This window comes from Pieris rapae, chromosome 20 (assembly GCF_905147795.1).
Source record: "Pieris rapae chromosome 20, ilPieRapa1.1, whole genome shotgun sequence".
Taxonomy (NCBI): domain Eukaryota; kingdom Metazoa; phylum Arthropoda; class Insecta; order Lepidoptera; family Pieridae; genus Pieris; species Pieris rapae.
The window spans coordinates 5929495-5954045 of record NC_059528.1 but is presented as its reverse complement, the minus strand read 5'-3'; the positions used below and the strand labels follow the sequence as shown (position 1 = coordinate 5954045).

At 32.9% G+C, this 24551-nt stretch overlaps 1 protein-coding gene across 4 annotated transcripts in view; it reads right to left on the bottom strand.

The window, feature by feature from the left end:
* Nucleotides 1-24551, bottom strand: part of LOC110995731 (beta-arrestin-1) — a 77291-nt gene that overhangs the window by 3933 nt on the left and 48807 nt on the right. Inside the window, exons 3-10 of one of the 4 annotated variants that reach the window (XM_045632492.1) lie at nt 12573-12631; nt 7095-7190; nt 4168-4228; nt 2332-2474; nt 1757-1983; nt 1041-1173; nt 639-799; nt 271-339 (exon numbers count right to left, since the gene is read on the bottom strand). In XM_045632492.1, the coding sequence (XP_045488448.1) occupies nt 271-339; nt 639-799; nt 1041-1173; nt 1757-1983; nt 2332-2474; nt 4168-4228; nt 7095-7166 (866 nt within the window). In that variant the 5' untranslated portion in view covers nt 7167-7190; nt 12573-12631. Of the gene's footprint in view, nt 1-270; nt 340-638; nt 800-1040; nt 1174-1756; nt 1984-2331; nt 2475-4167; nt 4229-7094; nt 7191-9772; nt 9927-12572; nt 12632-24551 lie in introns of those variants that run through there. The other 3 variants (XM_045632491.1, XM_045632493.1, XM_022263025.2) reach the window with 3 other exon arrangements.

Here is a 24551-nt window from a genome sequence, read left to right as displayed (position 1 = left end):
ATCGTATCAAAATTTTTTTTTCCGAAATTTTGTATTTTTTTAATAAACCAATATTGCCTTAATTTGATATCTTAATTCGTAAAATTCAATCAATCAAATGTGCACTTGTATCCTGTATCGCGTAACCACACAAAAAAATCATCATAACGAAAAATTATATAATCAATGAGAAATAAAACTTTATTTGAAAGTCAAAATCGGATGCTGTTATTTATATATTGACTAAAACAATAAAAAAACAATTAGTTAAGAACACTCACACGCACTTACACAGACTTAAATTTCTTATTCTTACGGAAAAGTCCATTTAATGGAAATTCGATGCGCATCTTGTGTTGCCTACACAAAAAACTTTTTATAAATTAAAGTACCTCATGTCTTTCGTAGTCAAATGTCAATCGTTAGGTTTTAACCTAGTTTATACTGTTAACCCTGTCAACAGATTGACATTTTAGAATACGGGCCAGTACATTTTTACCAGTTTAAAATAACTGAAGAGAACACTAAAGACAAATTAGAAACAAAGAAAGAGAATCCTCCTCTTCCAATAGTTTTCATCGCACTATTATTTTTTTGGTTCCAAAAATTATCGACGCTGGTATCTATACAGATATTATAACATTTCTAATAAGACTTACTCGCTCTCGGCTTCGGCCACAGTGCACTTATACTGCGCAGTGGAGAAGAGACAAATGTCCGCAAATTGACGTACAGAGACCTTGATCCGTTTCACCGATCGATTCGAGTTGTTCGCTATGTGTACGTTCACTGCTATATTCTCGCCGTGGTGATATAACTCCTGGAAGTCAAAAATATATTAAATAAACAAAAGAAACGCGAAAATAACTCATTGGTTAAAACGATTTAGTGATGGAATATTTTTCAGATTTATCAAGTATTTTTTCGTTACGAAGTTTGGGAATTACTTCAATCTTGAAAAAGTTAAATCATACATACATACTGTAGTCTCATATGTTGGACACATTTAGTCCACAGAGTCCAAACGAAATTGGATTAGGCAGGCACATGAATTGATTTACCTTGTCTAATGAAGCTTCTAGGTACAATTTGTTGGGGCTCATCATAAATTCCTTGGAAACCTCAACGGACGGCTGCTCGCCTTGCTTACTCGGCGCATACATTATCTTTCTAATTGCCAACCGCACTGAATTTCTGAAACATTGTTTATATATAAAGAATAAAATGGATTGCATTTAAAATTTACATTTAATTATTCAGCAAAACAGAAATCACGTTAAAAGACTTTATGGAAAACATTTGGATATTTTATTTATTATGCAAATACAATAATTAACGGCGTGAGAAGAATTTTGTAATGGTTGCAGGTACTTACAAAAACATTGTTTGATACAACTTTGGCGATTTAAAATAGTTACAGAGAGTTCATTGCCAGTTCTGTATGAATAATCGACACTAACATTATTTATGAACGGTATTCTTAATATATGCTGTCGTAAATTAAGCTTTAGAGAACTCGTTACTTATTCTTCCTACATACATATACATATACAGGGTGTCCCAAAAGTCGACGTCAAGTCGAAATTTTCTCATAGGTAAAGCCACACCAGTTATCAGAAAAATTCAAATTAATTTATTATTTTAATTTTTCTGATAACTGGTGTGGCATTACCTATGAGAAAATTTCGACTTGACGTCGACTTTTGGGACACCCTGTATAATAGTACTTGAAACTTGAGATATAGGTCATTTGTTTGAGAAGGAAAACGGGTATTACCTTTTATGTGGTTTATCGTCCTGGGAGTCAGCAACGAAAGCCTTCAACTCATAATCCACCCCACATGGCTTGCCCGTATCTCCAGGAGCTGGTTGCAGGGTCACAGAGGCGGGACAATGAGGAGGTAGCTCGAAGTAGAAGGGATGTGCAGACGGACCCAGCTTGCGTACTAAACGTTCTTGCAGTCGCGTTAATGGACGCTTTTGTACGTTCGTCGGTGGGTAGATCTGAAATATTTTTGTTTGAAATATTCTACCCTCTAATAACACAAACTCAAAAAGTTTTCTGTTAATTCTAGCATGCAGATTAATATTACAGAGCAATTAAGAAAACGATATACAACATCCAATATCATCCCAAACAGATTTTACCCCATATATACCCTTGATGTGGTCAAGGATATATATGGAGTACGAGGCAGACCCATTTAACCCTTTTAGGCGAATTTAGACAAGTGACGAACTGTGCTTGCTAAGATTAATATGACCCAAGATTTCCAGACTTACAGAACGGTCACCAACTACAATCGTCATAAAGCAAGTAGGTTTATATACAATACCTAAGGATCGTATTACCTGTTCAGCAGCTAAGTAAAGATCCTTCCTGAAGGTGAGACCTAGCACATCAAGGTCCTCTCTACCGTACCGGAACGCCGCCAGCACGTGACCAAACACCTTCCTATCCTTCACGTACTCAGGGTCGATTAGGACCACTCCATCTGAAAATACATAATACAGTTTGTATTAATTTAGTCTAGTTCAGCCAAAAGGATTTGCAAGATAGTATTGCAAGAATAACAGCATTGTACTAAAATATACATAAGTGAAATGTTTTGTAGCCTCTAATATTCTTTCTTGTTTGAATTATATTGAAGTAATAGTGTAGTGTATAATCAAAAACATGGCGGAAAGCGGAGATTTTATAGGAATTCGATTTTCAAAAGTCAGAAACAAACTATTGATTTATATAAAATGTGTATAGTATATATTGAATATGTAAATATGTTATTAAAATACATTTCCTTATAACAAACATTGTATTATTCTACATACACGACTCGTTATTGCAGAAGTCTCATAAAATAAATACGTTTAGTTTAGTCTTAATAAATTTGTTCCACACTTTAAATTATTTTTACTAAGTACGCGTAATGTTCATAGAATTCTTTTGCTCTTAATAGCAATTCAACGAAATCTATTTTAATATTATACCACTTGTGGGAATCTAAAAGCTGTGTAGGTGAGAATTCTATTAATTACAACGAATACTCAAATTTTGTTGAGCTAAACATGGCATTTAGTAAAAATCTAGCAAATATGGAATATTTACGTATTATTCCTATAGTCAAATCTCCAGATTAGTGTGCAGTGTGTAAATATTTTTTAATTTTGACTTTCGTCATCCTCAAATAAGCTACTATAAGAAATCAAAACAAAATTGAACTAACTAACTAAACAAAAATAAGTTTAGTAAGTAACCCCGTAACCCCTGGTCGGAAACAGTCTTTGCAATAGCTTTTAATCAAATCAAATCAAAATATCTTTATTCATATAGGTAAACATGAACACTTATGAACGTCAAGAAATACAAATTTAATTAATTGTAAATTTACATTTACTCAAAAGTGGATATCAAAGCATAACTAAAGATTTATTTTAGTTAGCTAAAGTTATTTTGTCGCCAAAACAAGCGTTTGCTAAGTAAGAGCTCACAAAATATAATATTCAACTGTGCCAAAAATACAAGTTTGTTGTATGTTCTTATTCTACGTATTGAACGTACAGAAAATTCTGAGTATAATATTACCACCAACGTACGTATACATACTCAAGGTGATGTGATCTAACTAAATATTTCGTATAAATATTTGAAATTGTTATCGTATATTTGCTATTACATCGAAGGTTGCTCAGATAAAATGTAAACTTACACTGCCTTGTATTTATTTACAGTGGATTTCGCGTGTAATGACTGTGAAGGGTCTACTTCATTTCGGCGTTATATCCGGAAGACGTTACTAACAAAGGTTGAGATAAATATGTGTAGATTTCACATTAATATATTATTGAAAATTGCACGAATGCACGGGTACATTTATAAAATAACTCCGATTATCACTTTGAAATTGACCCATAAATTTAGCTCCAAAACAATCCTAAGGTTCGATGCCCGGCTGGTGGACAATGGTATGTATATGTGAGCATATTCCCTCGAACGGTAAAGGAAAACATCTTGAGGAAACCGGCCTGCCTTAGACCGAAAAAGTCGACGGCCTGTATCAGGCACAGGAGGCTGATCACCTACATGTGAATCATGGAACGGATACAGAAATCTGACGCCCAGACCTAAAAAGGTTGTAGTGCCACAGATTTATTTCTTTCATAGCGTACAAGATATTAAACATTACTTACCAATTGGGTCGACATGTGTGATGTGATCAACGAAGTCTCTTTTCCCTAAATATACTGTGATCTGTAAATAAAAAAAAGTGTATTTAATTTCACTATAATTTTTTTCCAATTATATATGTATATATTTATACTTTATTTCCTTATACAAAAACACACATAACAAAAATAAAAAAAATATAGAACTACACACGGGACTCTTTGCATAGCACTGAAATGTATGGTTCAATCGAAGCCTGTTGTCAGCCAATATATGAACCCAAAATTATAATGTATATCATAAACACAACTGTATATCATATACATTGAGCTATGAAGAAAGCATTGAAATCTCGTTTGAATATTGAAGTCATTTTTTACAAAACGTATGTGAGCCATAAAGACGTGATTTGTAATCGAAATAGAAATATTGGTAATAAAAAATTAAGACCTCATTAGAAAAATAGACCGCGATTATGGATATTGACGTGCTGAAGTATTTCACTTTGTATAAACTAATATCACTCTACTATTGTTAATCAACAGTATTACAATTATAAGCGACAGTAATCTAATTAAACATATAATTGGCAAATTAAGTAAGTATTTTATATTTCACAGTAATTTTTAAAGTAATCTGTTAAAATGAAAACGTAAGCTCTTTTATAAACTTAATGATAACAAGTGTTTCAGCCCAAAAAAATAATGATGGATGTTATTTCATTCATTTAGATGAAAAGAATAATTCTAATAAGAACGAAGCGAAGCAGATCCCTACAGCCTATTTAAATTTTATAATTTTATAAAATGTTTCAAAGCGAAAATTACGCGTTCGTTGAGACGTATTTGCCTTTTAATTAATTGTAAACTAAAATATATGAAGTACTATTAAAAAACAAATCATACATTAAGAATTTATATTTAATTTTACATTCGCAAATATAAACATTTAGGAGCATCATCAGAAAACCTTTCCTGAATATGCTTAGGTTTCAGAGACCGAGCTTAGACACAGAACGCTTTGAATAAGCTTTTGTAAACAACTTTCTCAGCTTTGAAATGGCTTTTAACGATCATACGAACATTTTACTCTATAATATGGCCTGTTTATTGTCGTTAATAGCAATATACAATTCACTACATCAGTATATTTATTTGAGAATTTATGTATTTCTATATTTATTACACAAATCTGTCAGATGTGACGAAGCACCACATTGTGTTATACCTATGTGCAAGCGAGAACATGGCGGCACAATCATCACATGTTGAGTGCAAGAAATTGCAACCCTACTGTTAAGACTTCTAAGGCGATGTTAATGTAATGGAAGATGGTTGCTGCAGCAACCAGTCACGGGGTCTCTTGGTAGAATGCTTACGCGACCCCAAGTTACCCCAACAGTGACGTGATTGGTGGGAGGGGTTTAGTGGGTAGGGCTGTTAGAGCAAGTCCCACACTCTGTGTGGAAATGCATTCCCCTCATTTAAAAAAAGGTATTTATTTATATATATTACTTAATTATATTTTTTTTCTTATAACTCGTTATCGTCACTTTCTTCAGTGCCAATCGGAGCCTCACTGTTAGGTCTCCTCGCGAGTTTTCCAGAAGTTCTATCTGCTAACCATTCTATATCATCACCACATCATTATCCACCTATACCTAGTGTCTCCTTGGTCAATTTCATAGTTGTCTTAAACGTCAAACTTTTATTTATTCTTTTCTTCCACATCTGATATTTTCTATATAAGAATGTACCGTTTATTATTATAATATACCGTTTACCTGTGTGGCAAATTGAGATGACACTTCCTGCTAAAGCAATGGGCAGTAACAAGTCATCTAATCGTTATTTCGCGTGACAGTCGTAGCTAATAACCTACGATAATGTTTAGTCACGAAGATAGCCGTGAAGACACGACATTATATTTACATAAAATCGCTATACCATGAGCACTTAACGAACTTAAACAGCGAAACTAAAAGCTAAATTCTTAAGCAAATATGGTAAAGGGGCATCCAGATTAGATTACATCAGTATACACTGAAAAAAAATACAATAAAAAACAGTATACACTGAAAAAATAATGTCAAAAATTCACAATCACAAATTTTGTATTTCGAAAAGAAGCCCGTATTCTTTTTCGGTCTATCACTGTCTAATGAATTTAAAAAAACCATTGACAAGTCTGTATATGTCTCATTTGCTATTTTAAAATAGGACCGAGAGTTTTTTAGGCCGGCTTTTTCTCTCTGCCTAGACCCTCTGTCTTCTTTGCCGATGAATAGGAATTTTGTGACAAATTTAATGACATGGAATAAATGATACCTGAATCTTATATTCCAAAATAAACATATTTTATGATAAATACAATGTATTATAGAGAGTAGGTTAATCTTCATATTATCGGTTGGCGCGAGGAAGATCGATTCCTTCAACTTTAAATTAACGAGGGGACCAATTAACACGATTTTAATCAATTTATCAAGTATTTTTAAGGAATTGGAAAAAAATATCGAGATGACTGTATATGTTGATAATAACCTTGATTCAGTAATCGCCATACTGCATCTACCGATACAACATATCTAATCAACACAATTAATGCTTCATTAAATATAATTATGGTCATTCCAAGAAACATACAGGCAATAAAGTGTTCATTTATCACGCCTGAATGAACACTATAAATTGTAAACAATGCAGAGATAAAAAACCTTTTTTGATTAATTTTAATATAGACACGAAATAATGTACAAAACCCGACGTTTTGAGTTCTTTTCGGACATCGTGGTAAGCGAAACACTGTTTTTAAGTAGACATATATCACTGAATTTTTTTTTTATAGAACAAGGGGCAAACGGGCAGGAGGCCCACCTGATGTTAAGTGATGCCGCCCACCCATGGACACTCCCGATGCTAGAATTGAATTCTCTTCTTCAAAGACTTACCTTTCCATTAGGCGAACTCTTCTTGAAGACTCGTGTCGCTTGTCGCTGCTTATTGCTGCCCCCGTCGTCCATTATTGAGCCGCGCCCGCCACTCTTCTATGGACAAAAGTAAAATTCATTAAAAATCTAATAATACATAACCTAAACCTTTAATCAAACCCATTTTATACACGCCCTTAGATTCAAAGAAACTGAAAAATAAAATGCATGAATGTTTCGTAAGATTTCCATAGATATACAGTATATAACAATTCATAAAACTGTTATGTTTAATTTTATTATTAATTGTTTATCACGAATGATATAACATATTAAACAGCTATAAGTTATTATTTACCAGTCTTATACACTTAACACTACCGTCTCAGTAAGCTTTATTAATATTGTGTGAAAATTGGCTCCACATTCAAAGATTGCCAATATTGTGTGGGCCTTTGGACAACCGGATGTTAGTTTCGACTACACAGTTTGGCCGGAAATGTACTGGAATCCGAACATAAATCGTTGAATCGGGTCATTTCTACAACTGTTTTTAATTTCCGGCAAGTAAAGTTTTGACTTTTATACGTCCAACTGATGGGAGCGCATGTAATCAACACCACTGCTCCTTAGCTATCCTAGTTTTACCTTAATAATGCACAAACATATACAGCGAACATATACCAACAAAATTAAGGAAAACAAATGAACTTACACAACGGCATTTTGAAAATACCTACAAATGGAATGTGTATCTTTAAGACAATACAACACGCATACAAATACAATGCAATTTATACAAAATCTACCAGTACCAAGAAACTGAGGCGGAAGTCTCAACTTTTGGATGTACGGCGCTCACACTCAAACTTAGTAAAGCGGCACTCACTCGAGCAATTCATTTAATAAATAGAATTTCTAGCCGGGTGGACCTATTTGTTTGTACACTGGCTTTCACAAGACTTGCTTGCTTATTACTTAAAAGATCTATGTATATGTATATATTTATTGTATGTATTTTCATCGTAGAATTAGCGTAGTTCTATCGCATTAATAGTAACTATTGATATATTGGTTATGCGAAAATAAATAAATATTATAAGAATAATAGTACTAAATTCACGGTCCTCCTTTGTACTGGCGTAATAAACTGTAAAACCTATAGGTGAATTAAACGAACGACCAAAAATATCAATTAACAAATACAAAATTAAATTAAATTAGGTTGCTAACCGGAACACTATCAAATATAGTCCATACCCATATCACCTAACGGGAATATATCAAATTACTAATAATATTGTATATAACTGTTTAATCAACTTCTATGATAAAAACATTCACTAATAATAAATATAAATGGGTCAATTTAAAATCCATGGCAGAAAATGTCGTCCCCTAGCAAAATTATTTGTCCGCTTGTTAAAAAATTAAAATTATGTTTTAGCGTTTTTTAGTTAACGAATAAATAAATAAATATATTTTTAAAAGAAAAAACGGATTTATTATTGATTTATCACCAACCACGACATTGCATTTTACAACCTTATGTCGTGAAAATTCCTAATATTACCTCTTCACTTTAATTCTAACATTTTTTATTATGAATTCAAAATTTATCACGTTTTCTGCAACGACCCAAATAACGTTTATGTTGTAACAAATCACTTTACATTCTTAATTTAAGTACATAATTTAGTACACAGCATATCATTATCAACATCTTTGAGATTACTTATTTAGGCAATATACATTTTGGGAAACGAGTTTTTTAATGGAAAAAATATCTTAACCAAATGTCAATAGTCATTTATCAATATCATATCAATGTGCTGACAGCGGAGCCCGGGAGTGTGAATTAGCAAAACGATTTGCCCATCTCTATATTGTATATACTGCAAAATTTTGTTTCTAAAACCTTGAATCAAGTCAATAACAAGGATAAATGAAAAACCGCTTAAAATGTATATACATCGGAACAATTAATTATAATATAAATTAAATTATATCGTACATTTTATACGACAACATACCTGCAGCATTCTTACTCTAAACAGGTTAATATTACCTACTTTAAATACCTCTTTATCTACCTACGTTCTACCGTGGACGTAGGACGGATATTTTTATATCATTTTGACAAACAGAAAAAGGGCAGTAGTCCTATTTAAATATGTGCCATCCTTTGAGAGAGGAGTAAAACTTATATTAAACTTCTAAATAAGATACCATTCATTGAAACATACTTTAAGACAAATCTAAATACATCAGAAAATACTAAAACAAATTAAAATATAAATTTTAATATAAATATATGTTGGAAAGAAAAATGCTTTGCCAGTATTCTCGGCTAGAATGTGAAGAAGTGGCAATAAAATCTACGTCACTCTTTTTAATCGCCAAGGATTGTTCCGACTCTCATCCCTGGTGTCTTAGGTTCGATTCCCGGCTGTGCGCTTTCTTTCTACGCGCATTTAACATTAGCTTAGGCCCATACAGTCGACGGCGTGTGTCAGGCACAGGACTGTTCTACTTGCCTACCTACCGACTACTAATGTACGACTACGACGACGACTACCTACTGACCTACTTGCACTAAATCGACAAATAATCATGAAACAAATACAACATGTGGTCCAGACCGAAAAACGTTGTAAATGTTGATTGATAATATTGTTGTTTGTACGTAAAGCACTTACCCCAGTCAACTTTTTGATATGCATTTATAAGTGCAATACACGACTATACGACATTCGATTCAATATAAGTATAACACGCAATAACAAAATTCACGTTTCATATTTAGCAAAGAAGTCACGCGCGCCCGACTTACGCACGCTTGAACGTGTGTTATAAAACTGATGAACGTGTTATTGCACCGATTATATTATTGTACTCAAAACCGCATATAAATGACGTCATGTGACGTCACGATTCCGCTTAGCTTAGTAACTGGAGGCAAATAACATCAACAATGAAAAGGCGTGTCACTAAATCTACATATTGGCTGAGTGCGTACTAAAAGATAGCACATCGGATGCATTCATTTGTCGTGTCGACTGATATCAGTGGTTTAGCTAAAACAGAAGCTGATAATGGCTTATGGCTAACTACTTTTATATCAAAATATACGTGACATTTGTGAAATAAAATCTATTACAGTAGGTATGTATTTTTTCAACAAAATTAGGTAGTGGCAGGATTTTGCCTGAAGACAATAAATTACAAAAACTAAACTGTTTAAATACTCATCGGCATATTGGAGATTTGGATACTATTATCTTGCATGGGAAAATCAAAACTGAATAAATGGATTAATTTAAAGGAAAAGCTAAAAATATCTCAAGGGCACAGTTATATCAGTAACATAACCTATGTATAAGGAAGATATTAATTTCTATTAAGAATTAACATGTTAAGTCAGACCTATACAGCTGTTTGAGTAATCGACAGTGTAGTAGTAATGATATAGTAGTAGTAGTAATAATAGTAATGTAGTGGCTGAGCTTGCAATTCTCAACCGTAGTCATAAATTGCCGGTGACAGTGAAAGCTATCATCGCGAGGAAGTTCTTAGATATAAAATTTGATATATCAAGCAGACTGGGTCTTCCTGCGTATCCAAGAAAATCCAATTTGTCATCAAAAGTTACAAAAGGCTGATCAACTTTCGCCTCAGGAGACCTAGAAAGTTTCCTTTCCCATAATCATGCATCGCCACAACTCAAATTTAATTTATTTCCAAAAACTAATATCTTATTTTTACAGTAGAGGGTCTACTGTAAGAAACAAGTAAATTAATGTAATAAAACAAATAAAAAACTTAATAAAACTGCAGTGTCAATAAATAATGTTTTAACGTGATCAGCTGCATAATGGAGTGGTTTAAAAAAAAATTTGGGAACAAAACTTACCGATATCAGATTGACGTAAAATTCCTTGCCAATCTTTCGTCTGTTCTATGCCTTTTTAATTGCCATTTTAAGCATCAATTTGTTAACTGACGTTTTTGTACCTTAAGTCACCTACACGACTAACTAAAAATTTTGGCCAGCAAAGCACCTGCTTGTTGGGGCATTGAGGGTCTTTGAGCGGGCAGAATCACTAACTTCACTGATTAATTTTAGTTAATTCAACGGCCTTCAACAGATTCAGTCTATAAGTCGTATTTAACACGAATTTGGATCCTGTAACTTTTAGCAAAATATTGCTAATTGATGCACAGACCATCATAAACACTGACAACTAATATAACAAATGAACATAGATACATATTATTTTATGCCTGCAACAAATTTTACTAGAAATACATAATACATCATATATACAAGGTAACGTTTTGTATACGTCAATAACATTTTCCTCTATGTCACTGATTCATGCAGGGATTTATGTAGGTTTGACCTTTCTTGTTTTTTTCTTTTTGGGTAAAAAAGAAATAAGTTTGTAAAAATGATTAGCATTAACACATTTTTCCTGAAGGAAATAAAGACAACAAATTTCATTTTTAATAGGCGTTGCTTACGGCATCTTATCAGTTATATTTAACTGATGAGCTGTCCCATCATCGGACGTCGATAAAGAATCAACAAGGCGTTTTACAAGCGTTTTTGAAAACTTCCTTAAAAAACACTCAAAGGTGCGGTTTACCGCGCCCCACCAGTATACTACTAGTGAACCTTGAAAAAGGCCGTATCGCAATAGCGAGCACTATGGTGTAGAGTGTCCATTTGCTACGGTATTACTTACCATCAGGCAAGCCTCCTGCATGCTTTTGTTACTGATATAACGTCAATATATTGAATTAGTAATCAAAAACAGTTTTGTCCCCGCTAAGGTTTTGTCTTTGACGCACACCTGACTGACGTATTACTCCTATCCTAGTTAGATTTACGGCGAAACAATTTGTTTTTATTCGCATCGGTCATCGGTCCTTATATTTCAAACACAATTTCCTTAAGGCACCTATAAGTATATGACAACCCCAGCTACGAACATTTATTTGAAAATTTAATTGTCGTTTTTAGGTTTTTTTTTTTCTAAACTTCCGCAAATACTGCAAGATCATATTTAGCCAAATCCATTGAGCCATTCTCGGGTTTTAGCGAGCTAAACGAACAGCAATTATTTTTTATACATATCTATACTAAGAATATAAAGGGGAATGATTTGTATGTTTGTTACTCAAAAATTATTGGACCGGTTTTAAACATTCTTTCAACACTTAAATGCTTAAAAAAAAAGTGTATATATTCTAAATCCCATCAAAATGTTTTTAAAAATTACCCGTTGATGTCATTTATTCTGTTATTATTTTGTTTTCATCAAGAGCGATACAAAAGAAAGCCAGCGATACACTTTTGCTAAATACATTATTATAAAAATATTAAAAAAATAAATATCCACCCGTTAGTAGATAACATTGGACCGCCCGCTTAGCGCATTCCAAGGACACGAAGATATGAAAGCGTTTTTCTCTCATTATGATATAGATACTCACTTGTTCCTCCGTTTGACTCCAGAGCACATTCACACCTATGGCTTATCAGCCGCGCCGCCCTGAAAAAGCAAACAAAGTCAGTTTAGTCTAAACCTTCCTTTCTGCTAATATTACTTGCTGCTTTTGAAAATTCTGCCTCCCAAACTGTCAAACGGAAAGTTCCAGGAGGGGTAGAAGACAATAAATAAGATAATTATATGGTTAGTCAATCGCCTTAATTATAATAAATAATTAATAATAAAAAACAGTCAGCAGGCAGCAAGGAAGGGTTAAGTTTCTATCGTTGTGTTCTATTTGTTTCAACTAACGTCTAAATACAGTGTATAACATTAAAACAATGCCTAACGTAACTAATAAAACGTTCAACAAACAAATTCTAGGAAACTTTATTGCCATAATATCCAAGTCGACTCGAACTCAAACAAAAACAATCTCAGAAACTCTCTCAAACCGTGGGTTTTCAAGTATACCTACTTACGATCTTGGTTTTACCAGACAACATACAAAAACATCAATGATTGACGTATGAAAACATAATTGTTAGGTTCTCTTAAATATGTAAATTTTTATTAATATTTTCATGTGCATTATTGTTTCCTATTTCAAATAACACCGTTTTTTAAACACCAATATTTTTTTTATCTGGGCAATTTCCTCGTACAACAAACAAACACATGAGGAAACTGGCATGCCTTAGATCTTACGTATAAGCTAACCTACTTATTAAAACCTGCCTATTAAAAACAAAATGATCAAAGAAAAGATATATAAATCTGACGTCAACCAAGACGTTTTTTCACTCAAGTGTACCAATTAAAGTAACTCAGCTTTGACGATTTCGTTTGCAATTAAAACAATAAATATAATTCGAACGAAGTATAGAGAACGTCTAATCTTTGAAATCTTTGTGTAAAAATTACATTTGGTTTGCCGTTCCGGAATCCAAAATTAAACTAGCCATGATAATCGCCAACCTTCGCAAGGAGATGGCACTATAAGCAGAAGAAATCTCCTAATATATACAAACAGAATGCATTAATGTGATAAAATGTTACGCATGACGTCATGCAAATATCTATATTGTTCGAATAATCTAGGCACTAGACGGCTCACTCGACATTTGTAATGGAAATGAGTTGCTGCCACTTTCCACATTGTACTATATGTTAATCAGCTGTTATTTTTATTGTCCACACATTCAGTTATTCTAAAACCAGAGGCGCGTTTACAGCCCAGCATTTTTCGGTTACGGGACACATTTTTCCGTTACGCGCCATCTTTTTTTCGTCACTACCACGGTTGATTCGAAGCCATTAAAATAAAAAATATATAATAACGATAACAATGATAGTAATAATTCTTTTACAATTAATGAAATTCTAATTCTGCTAAAAATTAGTTAATTTAAAAAAAATATAAAATATATTTTACAATTTATATTTAGTTTTTTTTATAACAAATTATCTAATTTAACTTTATTCAACCAATTTCTGTAAAGTATCATATAATAGATCATTTTTCGAAAAATAAAGTCATCAAGGAGTCAAGGAGTTTCACTTCTTACGTGTGTCCATGCACACATTTTCTTTTTTTTTTATAGAACAGCGGTCCAACGAACTGTCTACTCTGATGTTAAGTGATAGTGTTTTAATTATTTTTAACGTTTTATAAATAGAAAGTAGACCCTTTAGTGGGCAGCTGGTTCCGCATGATGCAAAACTGCTTTAAATCGCTCAGTTATAAAACAACGGTCGGTAATGATACATATGGAATTTCAAATTCCGCTTTGACGTTGGGTGATGAAACTTATGGAGACAAGCGGATACTTGAAATCATCAGATAACAAAAGCAAAAGGTATGTTTATACAACTACGAAATCAGGTATTTTATTTATATTATAGCTTAATTTCAAATAAAAATAATGTTTTAGTTTCATACTAAAATGGATATTCAACGCCAACACGTAGTATTTAATTTTCTACATAACAGCTTAATATATATATGTATAACATTAAAGATGGAATTTAAATATTATATCTCTGAGGATATGTTCCGTCGCTTTATTGAAAAATCTAAGTCCAAAGCGTCCTACACCGTCTTACGAATTGAATTCGGCTCATATTTGTAATATTGGAGATTTTATGAGTTCGGATAATGAGATTAGACCGCTAAGGCCGCACAGAGAATATTCAATATACAAAATCAATATCAAAAAATACATTTTCATCCAAAGGGTTTGTTAGTTTTCCTTCCTTTCCGTAGTTGTATGAAGTATTTAGAATAAATAGTGGCTCACAACCTTTGGTCATGGCCTCAGTTCTGTATTGGTTTGGTGATATTTTTTTTCTATTAGCCATGTAGGTGTTCTGCCTTCTATGCCTGTAATACACGTTGGTTGTTTGTGTACATGACGGTTTCCTCACGTTGTTTTCCTTTAAAGGACAGAGCATTTGTTAGTGGTGCAGCCAGGGATCGAACTTGCGACCATAGTGATGAGAGTGGCAAGCTCAACCAACACCAACAGTGCTCTTAAGGATTAAGTAGCATTTCACTGAGGCATGAAGCAAGAATATTTATTTATTCCTCTGTAGCTGATGATAATTTCACAGGTAGCTGATGTCATGATGTTAATCGATTCTTTGGTCCATGATAACGTTAATCTCGATTTCTCTGTTATATATCTAAAACATATAATATTATCATACTGTATGGTAAGTGTACAAGCGAGCCTCTAGCGAATTTCTCGTATTTATAAAAATTAATCACAATAAAATATATCGTTATTATGGAATATAAGACACAGGTATCACTTGTTCCACGTCATTAAATTTGTATAGGTAGACTCTACTCGTGGGCAAATCATCAAACAACACATATTTCAAATTAGAAGTTTGTATGAAGTTAGCACTTGGTGAATACAAAAATATACAATTGAAATAATAAAATGAATAGGAGGGTAACTGGCGGCCTTATTTCAATCATCTCCTCCAGGCAATAAATGGGAGAAATAAATTAGATAAAGCAATTGCAAGAAGTGCAAAAATACATAAGGCATATAGTTATTTCATAAAACGAATGAAACAAAACAAAACAAAATTATAAAAATGTGCACTTTTTATAATTCGCTGTTCACTGTTTAAATCTTGATATAATAAAATCTACATAACGTCATAGAACTACTGTTGTATTTTTTAATAGACAAATATATGTCTTCCACTTCCTAGACAGAATATATATCGCAAGAGAAGGTTTATTTAGTGTTATATGCCGATAACAATAATTTGATTGCATCTAAGCCTTGCAATAAACCTGGTAATAATAAATGAAACATTATTGCAATGGACAATCCACAGTTTAATTCATTAACGTATTAAGCTTATGCAAACAGGATTAAAAGCTAGCGATGAAAAGCTTTTATATGATTGTCTGATTTCCCAGTAGGATTAAAATAAAAAATCAGTCAGTAAAATTTTTCCCTTATCTCTGTAGTTTTGTTAGTTGACAGACCACTTTAATAAATGAAACGTTTAAATTAAAAAAACTAACTTTTCTCTTCTCTAGAGGTCGGTGTCCAAGCTAAGACTTTTTTAAGAATTATAAGAGGTTATTATGGGTCACCTATACGCACGTCAAATCAGTATCACCTTCACAATAGTTATACCACGTATTCTTCAATATCATCAGTTTCCGGGATCCGAACAAAGATTTTCCATACAATTAGTATAGTATTGACATTGAATTGGTATGGAATCAGTAAATCATTGGCATGGTAGAGCTATGGTATAGGCCCTAATGATTGGTAATTACCAGACGAAGTACGTTCGAACTCTTATACACCTAAGATGTAAATTAAGGGATAGACACTACTCCGTTTGGTAGCAGGCTTGGAGATCTTAACCAGAACGGTTGTTTTATTCAATTAAACATAGTTAATTAAAATAAGTTTTTTATAAAGAACTCCACGAGCTCGTACAACAGAACGAAGTTCATGCCCCCTTTGATTAAAAAACAGCTAAAGGCTTTTATAAATCTTTATCGACAAATAAAACCGAGATATAAAACCTTATATGTTTTTTTATTATAAAAAATTATCAAAATTTCGAATAAGTTTCCTCTAGACGATATAAGACGATATGTGACCTGAGTGATAAATTCAATAATATATATTTTCCTAGCATTTAATGAGAAATGTCATATGGGGTATACACTTTCAATGATAATGTTGCTTAACTTTTCTGTGCCTGCCATTCCTATTCATAATATTAAAAAACACCTCCCCCCCTTCCCCTCAAAACAGATACATGTCTCATGGTAGGAAATCGTTCATTCAAACCCAAAGCTCACATTGCGTTAAAAACTAGCATTTATTAACAATAACACAAAGGCACGTGTTATTTGCTTAAGACGCGTTAAGGTAGTATACAATTAAAATGGATGCCAGTAAACGTGAACATAAAACAGTTTAATTACTGAAGTCTGATCTTCATACATTCTAGTAATTACTTAGTAATAAATTTTAATTTAAAATATATGAGCCTACATGTAAACTATCAAAACATATAAATATTTGATTAAATAATAAACGGATTGTGAAAACATTTATAGCCCTTTTAATCAACTAACGAAGATATTAAATTTATGCCGACCGTAAAAGTAGGGAGTTCATTAAAATAATTACATTCTGCGAAAAGTACAAATACATTCGTAGTAAAATCTAGGTATTTAATGAACAATTATTTCTGCTCAACCCAGGTGACTATGAACACTCATGTGGACAAATTTCATCAAAATAAAAATGCGTTTTCTTGCCTATACAAATACAGTCAAAAGCGATTCCGATGTCAACATTTAGAAAACCATACCGGTTATATCCACCACCACATTTGACCAAAATCAAAAGTCCCGGCTGAATTCTATTGTATTTAGGTTCTCAATAACAACGTCATCTGTTACGACTATCGGTTTTTACGACCAAATATGAGTAGTCTCTTCATATAATAGATTTTGACGGTATTGAGTATTAAATGACGACCCGCCATGTCGCCAGACGACATTAGATTCTAAAAAACCTCAACCCACCACATGCCCTTAAGATGGGCCCTCGAGGTTCGCCAACTCTAAACAAAGATAAACAGGACCAACACAGGTCGTGAACAAAGATAAACTGCAAGAAAAATGTAGGAAACATTTTCCACCGTAAAAATCATTTCTACACCTGATGCACTCGTTATTTATGATACTGCTAGATTTACTGTCCTTTCACTCGAGCTGGTGTTACAACAATTTATCATCGGACATTAGAGATTTTATTTTAAGTTATTTCATAATATTTGTCAGGTTATGCTAGGATTATCAAATTATCGATGTACATAACGTCCACACACACACACACACACACACACACACACACACACACGTGAACGTCATTCCAAAAGGCTTTTATGGCAGTTTTTCCGCGCACCACTATGTGGAACCAGCTGCCCACTGAAGCAATACTCAACCAATTCGACTTAAGGTCCATCAAGAAAAGTAGCTTTAGTAGTAATTATTAAAAGACCGACAAGGCACTCGCGAGCCCTCTGGCATTGAGTATACTCTACCGAGTATAGGCGGTATCACTCAACAAAAAATAGGCATAAAACCTATTCACATATACACAACACTTTCCCAAAGCTTTTCCGTAACATAAATCGAATATAAATAATCTCATTCCACTCTGTGTCCCAAATACGTTCATTTCAGCCGGCGTGACATCAACCCCAATCTCTGCAACGTGACAGTAAGGGGCCGTGACATGACGTGAAACGGTTCGGTTTCGTCGAAATGTTTTGTTTATTCATGGATTGACCAGATGGAGTATTCCAGAAAGAAAATCTAAGTTCAAAGGCAAGCCAATATTGCTTTGTCATAAAGATGATGTATGTATTATAATCACCGCTTAGTTAAATGTTTTGTCTTTTAATGACAATGTAAGAATAAGTGCAATACATGGTTAAAACAAGAATCCATGGACTCGTTTGCCTGTTTCCTTTAAAAAATTGTACATGGAAATGAGGTAAGTAGATGAAAGCGCAGGTGGAGTTATATGATATAGACTTAAAGATTTAGGTTAGACAGGATTTCATTAGTGACGAACATACAAAAATTCCCTCTTTAAATATTAGTTCAAGAGAAAATACATCATTACACGCAACAACAGCATAGCTGGTTACATTTTCAAAATTAGATTAAAATAAAAAATGTATTATTATTAAATAAAAAGATTCGGGCTGGCCCTAAGATGCATAAAGCTTAAGAATATGGGTTGTAAGTACGACATTGTTTTTAATGACTATGTGGGGTCAAGAGTCTAGGTAATAGGCTCCAAAAAAGCAAAGTACAAACTTTTTGAAGTCTCATCATGCATTCCACATATATATCCGACTATGTTTTTGCGTGTCGTTCCCACGATAATGTAAGTGCGTGCTCCTATTTTACCATGCCTCCTGCTGATAGTGGACAAATCTTCTGACTTTAATTTAATTGATTGATTAAAATTAAAATCAGAAGATTTGTGAAGACTTTATTTTATTTTATTTTATTATTCTTTATTACTTAAGATGTCATATGGAACATGGTGTAATGGCTCCTTATAAACATTATGAAAAAAGAACTTGGCTGGTTTAATGTCAGTTCTTCTCTTCACTTGTTTTGAGAACTGGCAGTACGTGTAAAATTAGAAGCATTCAATGTATATTTCTTTTCTGACGTTCAGTGTACATTGTGTTACTAACTACTACTGTTACTACTAAATGAATAAATGATTTTTGATTTTGATTTGATTTGATTCATTTATTTCGTAATCCTACAGCTAACATAAATTATATATCATAACAGACAGATACACTGAAAATATATTCAGAGATGGAATACATTATACATTGAATAACTAAAAGCTTCAGAAATTAACACAAGCAAGCAAATGAAAATTAAATTGGCGCTAGAACCTTTAAGGTCTTGGCCACACTTTTATATCTAATTCGCTTATAGATAAAAAAATCCTTTAGGGCACTGGGGTTCAAACCTACAACCATGAGTTGCACACTGAAGCTACAAGGCCAACACGCCCTTATTATTTTAATATTAATAAAGCCAAAAAAAAATGTATGTTTACGTGGTTATCTTTTTATAATAACTTATCTAAGGAAGTTATAAATAGTGAAATACATTACATTCCGTTGAGAAACTTTGAAAGCATGGACTGTCTGTACATTTCAAACAATTACTGTCCGGAGGAGACTAATCCCAAGTTTCTATAGGATATGCTAACAATCCACTTATTAAACCTAAAGCTGTATGAATTAATTCCAACATAATGAGAGAATACTGACTGATTACTATAGCAGTCTGTATCAACTAATTTATATCCAGTACTAGAACAAATACGCTGTTTATTAAAACCGAAATGTCGATCAACTTCGTACAACACATTGTTCTTTCAGCCCATTTGTGTACCGAGGAAAATAGGAATATGCTACAAGCTACAAGTGAAATTTCACGTCATTTTCAGGCATTCGCCACAAAAAAGAGATTGGCATATTTCCGATAGGCAAAACTTAGTAAACTTATGAATTATTATGCTCTGACCATAATTGGGGGCTATACAAGATTATAAAAAAGGAAAGATTTGTAGGTATATTTGTGACGATTTGGCTCACAATATTGTACCGACTTTAAAAATTCTGTCGCCATTTGCATGCTTCACTATCACTGATTAATACAGGATATTTAATATGCAAGAAAAAATAAGGTACCTTAATACATCTGCAATAATATTATCCAAAGTGTAAGAAATGCCTATAAAATATCTTTCATCGTATGCGCTGCGAAAACTATTCATTGATTAAACCAAAAAATTGCGCAACATTAAAGAACATATCAATATTTAATAAAATAAATGAAAAATAAATGTCCACCCGTTCCAGGCCGGGACGTGCCGCTTGCATAGTATATACTATATAATAATCTTAATATATATATTTCTTGTGTGCGTGTGTATGTGACTGAACTCCTCCTAAACGACTGGCCCGATTTAGACGAAATTTTTTGTGTGTGTTCAAGGGGATCTGGGAATGGTTTAGAGTCACAATTTTGTCCGCTGGACAATATTTTTTTAATTCATTTTCAATTTATTAGTTGTTGTTGATTTTGGAATGTTTTACATTGGATCCGACAGACGGCGCTACCATCGCAGTGTCAAATTATAAATAATATTCGAATTTTAATTTTAGTCTGTCCCGAAATTTAAAAAAAGTTTTGTTATCATTGTGTTATATCGTGTGTGACCATGTGCTGGATCGTTATACAGGGCGTCCCACGGCGATGCCACACGGAGGGAAAGTACCTTAAATATTAACGATAGGATATTTTACTGAAAGAAGACATCGTTTAATTTTTAATAATAAGTAGAACTGCATTCACAGATTTTTTAAAAATCGCCTACCTCAACCGGGAATCGAACCCGCCAAATGTGACAGTAAAATTACATGTATTTTATAATAGCGTTTGAAAGGGCTACTCATAAGCATTATTTTTTCCTTAATAACCTAGCATATTAAATGAAATTAAAAACATAAAATTTTACATTTTATTAAAAAAATAATTTATCAAATGCTCAAAATGTGATCCGTTCTGTTGTATACAAATACTCACTCTTTTAATAATTTCTCTCCCTGTCGATTTACTTATTTTTGCATGGTGGATGTTTGAGATAATACGTCTAAGTTCATTTTGTAACTCCTGCACACTGTTGTACCGGTTCCTGTAAACTAAATCTTTTACATAACCCCATAAAAAAAATCAAGTGGGCTTAGATCTGGGGATCTCGGTGGCCATCTAATTTGTCCAAAAGTGCCGATCCAGGAAGGAAAATGTTCATTAAAAAAAAGATTTAGTTTACAGGAATCGGTACAACAGTGTGCAGAAGTTACAAAATGAACTTGAATCCATGTTTTTCCCTTCTTGATTTTTCTCTTGTCTTTACTATATCGGTGTGCCGAACGTAAGCTTTTGTAAATAAAATGAATAATAATGAAAAAAGTCAATCTCACACGCAATATTATTAAAAATAAATGTGGTTTCGTAAGATTATTTATTTAATTAAAAACACATTGTTGCATAAAGAAATATAATACAATTGAGATAATTAAATGAAAAGGTGAGCAACTGGCGGCCTTATTACTTTCGAGCAACCACTTGTGTTTCAGTAATCCTAAGTTAGATAAGAAATAAAAATATAACTCAACTCTTAATTATTTTTCATTATGATATTGCTGTGAGCACAGGCTTTTTATGGGTCTTTTTGCCAGGAATTTTGCGCTCTATTCTTGCTGTATTTAATATTACCACAATTTGTAGGGCGATATTATTATTGTGTAAGTTACGCTTCAACACATATAAAAATTTACACTCACAAACATACCACTGTAATTTCCAAGGACTGGAGATGCGCAAGTGCATTTCCACCTCAGACAAAAAAAAAGTTTTTTGTGTCAACTCGAAATCACTCCTCCGGTTAACATGTGATGTACCTCACCAAATCAGCTTACAGTGAAAAAATAGTAGTATAAAGTATTTATAATAAAAAAAAAATGGCGCAAAACTATCGTTATAAAGTTCACATTATGTCCTTATATACTAAGGTCTATAATTATGCATAATATAATTACTTATGAAGGTCATAAGAAATATTCATTACTGTGGGCTCATACAATCCCGCGATTATAGGAATTTACTTAGGAAATTGACACATAAAATATGATGTCCCCTAAGCTCTTATATGGGGCAGACCATCCTCAAAGTAAGACTAATAAAATACTGTTATATTAAAGGTCTGTTTCACAATGACGGTTAAGTTCTAAATAAGCTATTTAATACTTATTGGTACGATAAACAGTATTTTTGCGTTTCACGACTGACAGATAGCGTTCTTTAAATAGTGATTTAAAGTTTCCACAATCGACGAGCATGTAAATGTCATAGCAGCAATTGGAGTTCCTTGCTATCTGGTATACAATAAGACGTAAATATACAAATAAAATAAAAAATATATTTTTAGATCGTAAAACACAATTGCTTTGACAACGAGAACGAGATTTCAAAGTAACATTGAAACAATTCTAGAACTACTATTGGTTTCTTATTACATTCGTAAAAATATTTTACACAAAGGGAGTGAGAATCCTCCAAGTAAAATCTTGTGCGAACACCAGCGCAGTGTGTGTAGGTGTAATACCAAGAGACATAGGTCGCGACCCCCATATCAATCTCCAAATTTTACGACTGTATGACCATAAAAACATGGACAATGTATGACATAAATTATATGACAACCCCAGATTGAAAATACCATTATACATCTCATAAATTTTTTACATTAATATAATTTGATTTTACTTTACACATGAAGAGTAATCCTTAACGGTCCGGGTTTAGCGCATTATAGGAAATCGCGTTGTAGGAGTATTTTTTTTTTATAGAACAGGGGGCATACGGGCAGGAGGCTCACCTTATGTTAAGTGATACCGCCGCCCATGGACACTCTCAATGCCAGAGTATTCGCGTAAACTTATTTAGTATTTTTATATATCGACACAATTGGAACAGGTGCCAAGGTACGCAAAACTAACTATGGACTAGACAAATCTTTATAAATTTCACGTTACAGAAATTTAACACGAGTCTTCGCATTATAGGAGGAATTAGCGCGGTGTATGTGGGACGGATAACGCGTTACACCGGGGAGTTTACTGGATAGCAAATTAAAATAACTCTTCTTTAACGAATCCCAACACCTACTTATTTTATATCCTTTACCTAATTTGGATCAGTCTCGCTGACAACTGCTGTAAAGCCCTCGAAACGTTATAAATAATAAATTAATTTTAAACAATATTTCGGTTCCACACTTATAATAATTGTATGGTGAAAATTTGACCAAGTAAAATAATTACCAAATATATCAACATAATATTTTTTCACAATTCATCCGTATAAAAGAAAACATTTAAAAATAACAACACCCAACCTTCATTTCTTTTGAGCTTTCAACACGGCATTTGAAACAATAAGAAATGTTCAATTAATTATTGCTTTCACGAAGTCGTAGAACGTCTGCCAACTCCTGGCGAAGCTTTGACTTAATTGCAAAATTGTACTTTAATATATAAAACATGAGAAAAGCTTTAACGACTACTTATGTGTTTATTTAGTGTTTATCCTTCCAAAAAGTGGGCAGTGGCCTAGTTCTATTGCCGGGACAGTCACACGTATATTAAATTACCATAAGTGATTTAGATGTTATTAAGTTTTTCTGTCTTTTATAAATACACTTGATGTCCCTGCGAACTTTATTTCACCTTAATGTGCTTTTACTACAAACCAACATGGAACATAAAAATTTGGACTACCCACAACATTTAGGGGGTTGAAAATAGGTTGTCCTATTCGCAGACCTAACCCACACACAAAGTTTCACGAAATTCGTACAGGCCATTTCGAAAGACATAAAGATTTATATTTTAGATTTTCAATACAACCATTCTACATTAATAATTTACAGTTTTAATGGAATTCTTAGAATTAGACGTCAAACAATTACGATCTCAATTAAATCGTAATTTGCAAGCTTAAAAGCAGTAAGATTTTGTAATTAAGCCTTACCCAAAAGCTTTATTGACTCGACCTAAATTTAATCCTTTTAATTAAAACCAATGTAAATAGGTTCTATTTGTAGTAATCAATTCTTGGATTGAGTGTTGCTATAAGTAGTCTCTTTTTCCGTATAGTTTTATAGAAGTTATGGAATAGTGCCCTAGACACTGTCACGGTTGTCTGTAAAGTCGGTTTACTGACGATAGTTGAACGAGGCAACGTCATAAGAAAATACTGATGAAATGGTTGCATTTTTCAAAATAACATTTTAATTTTATTTGTTTGATA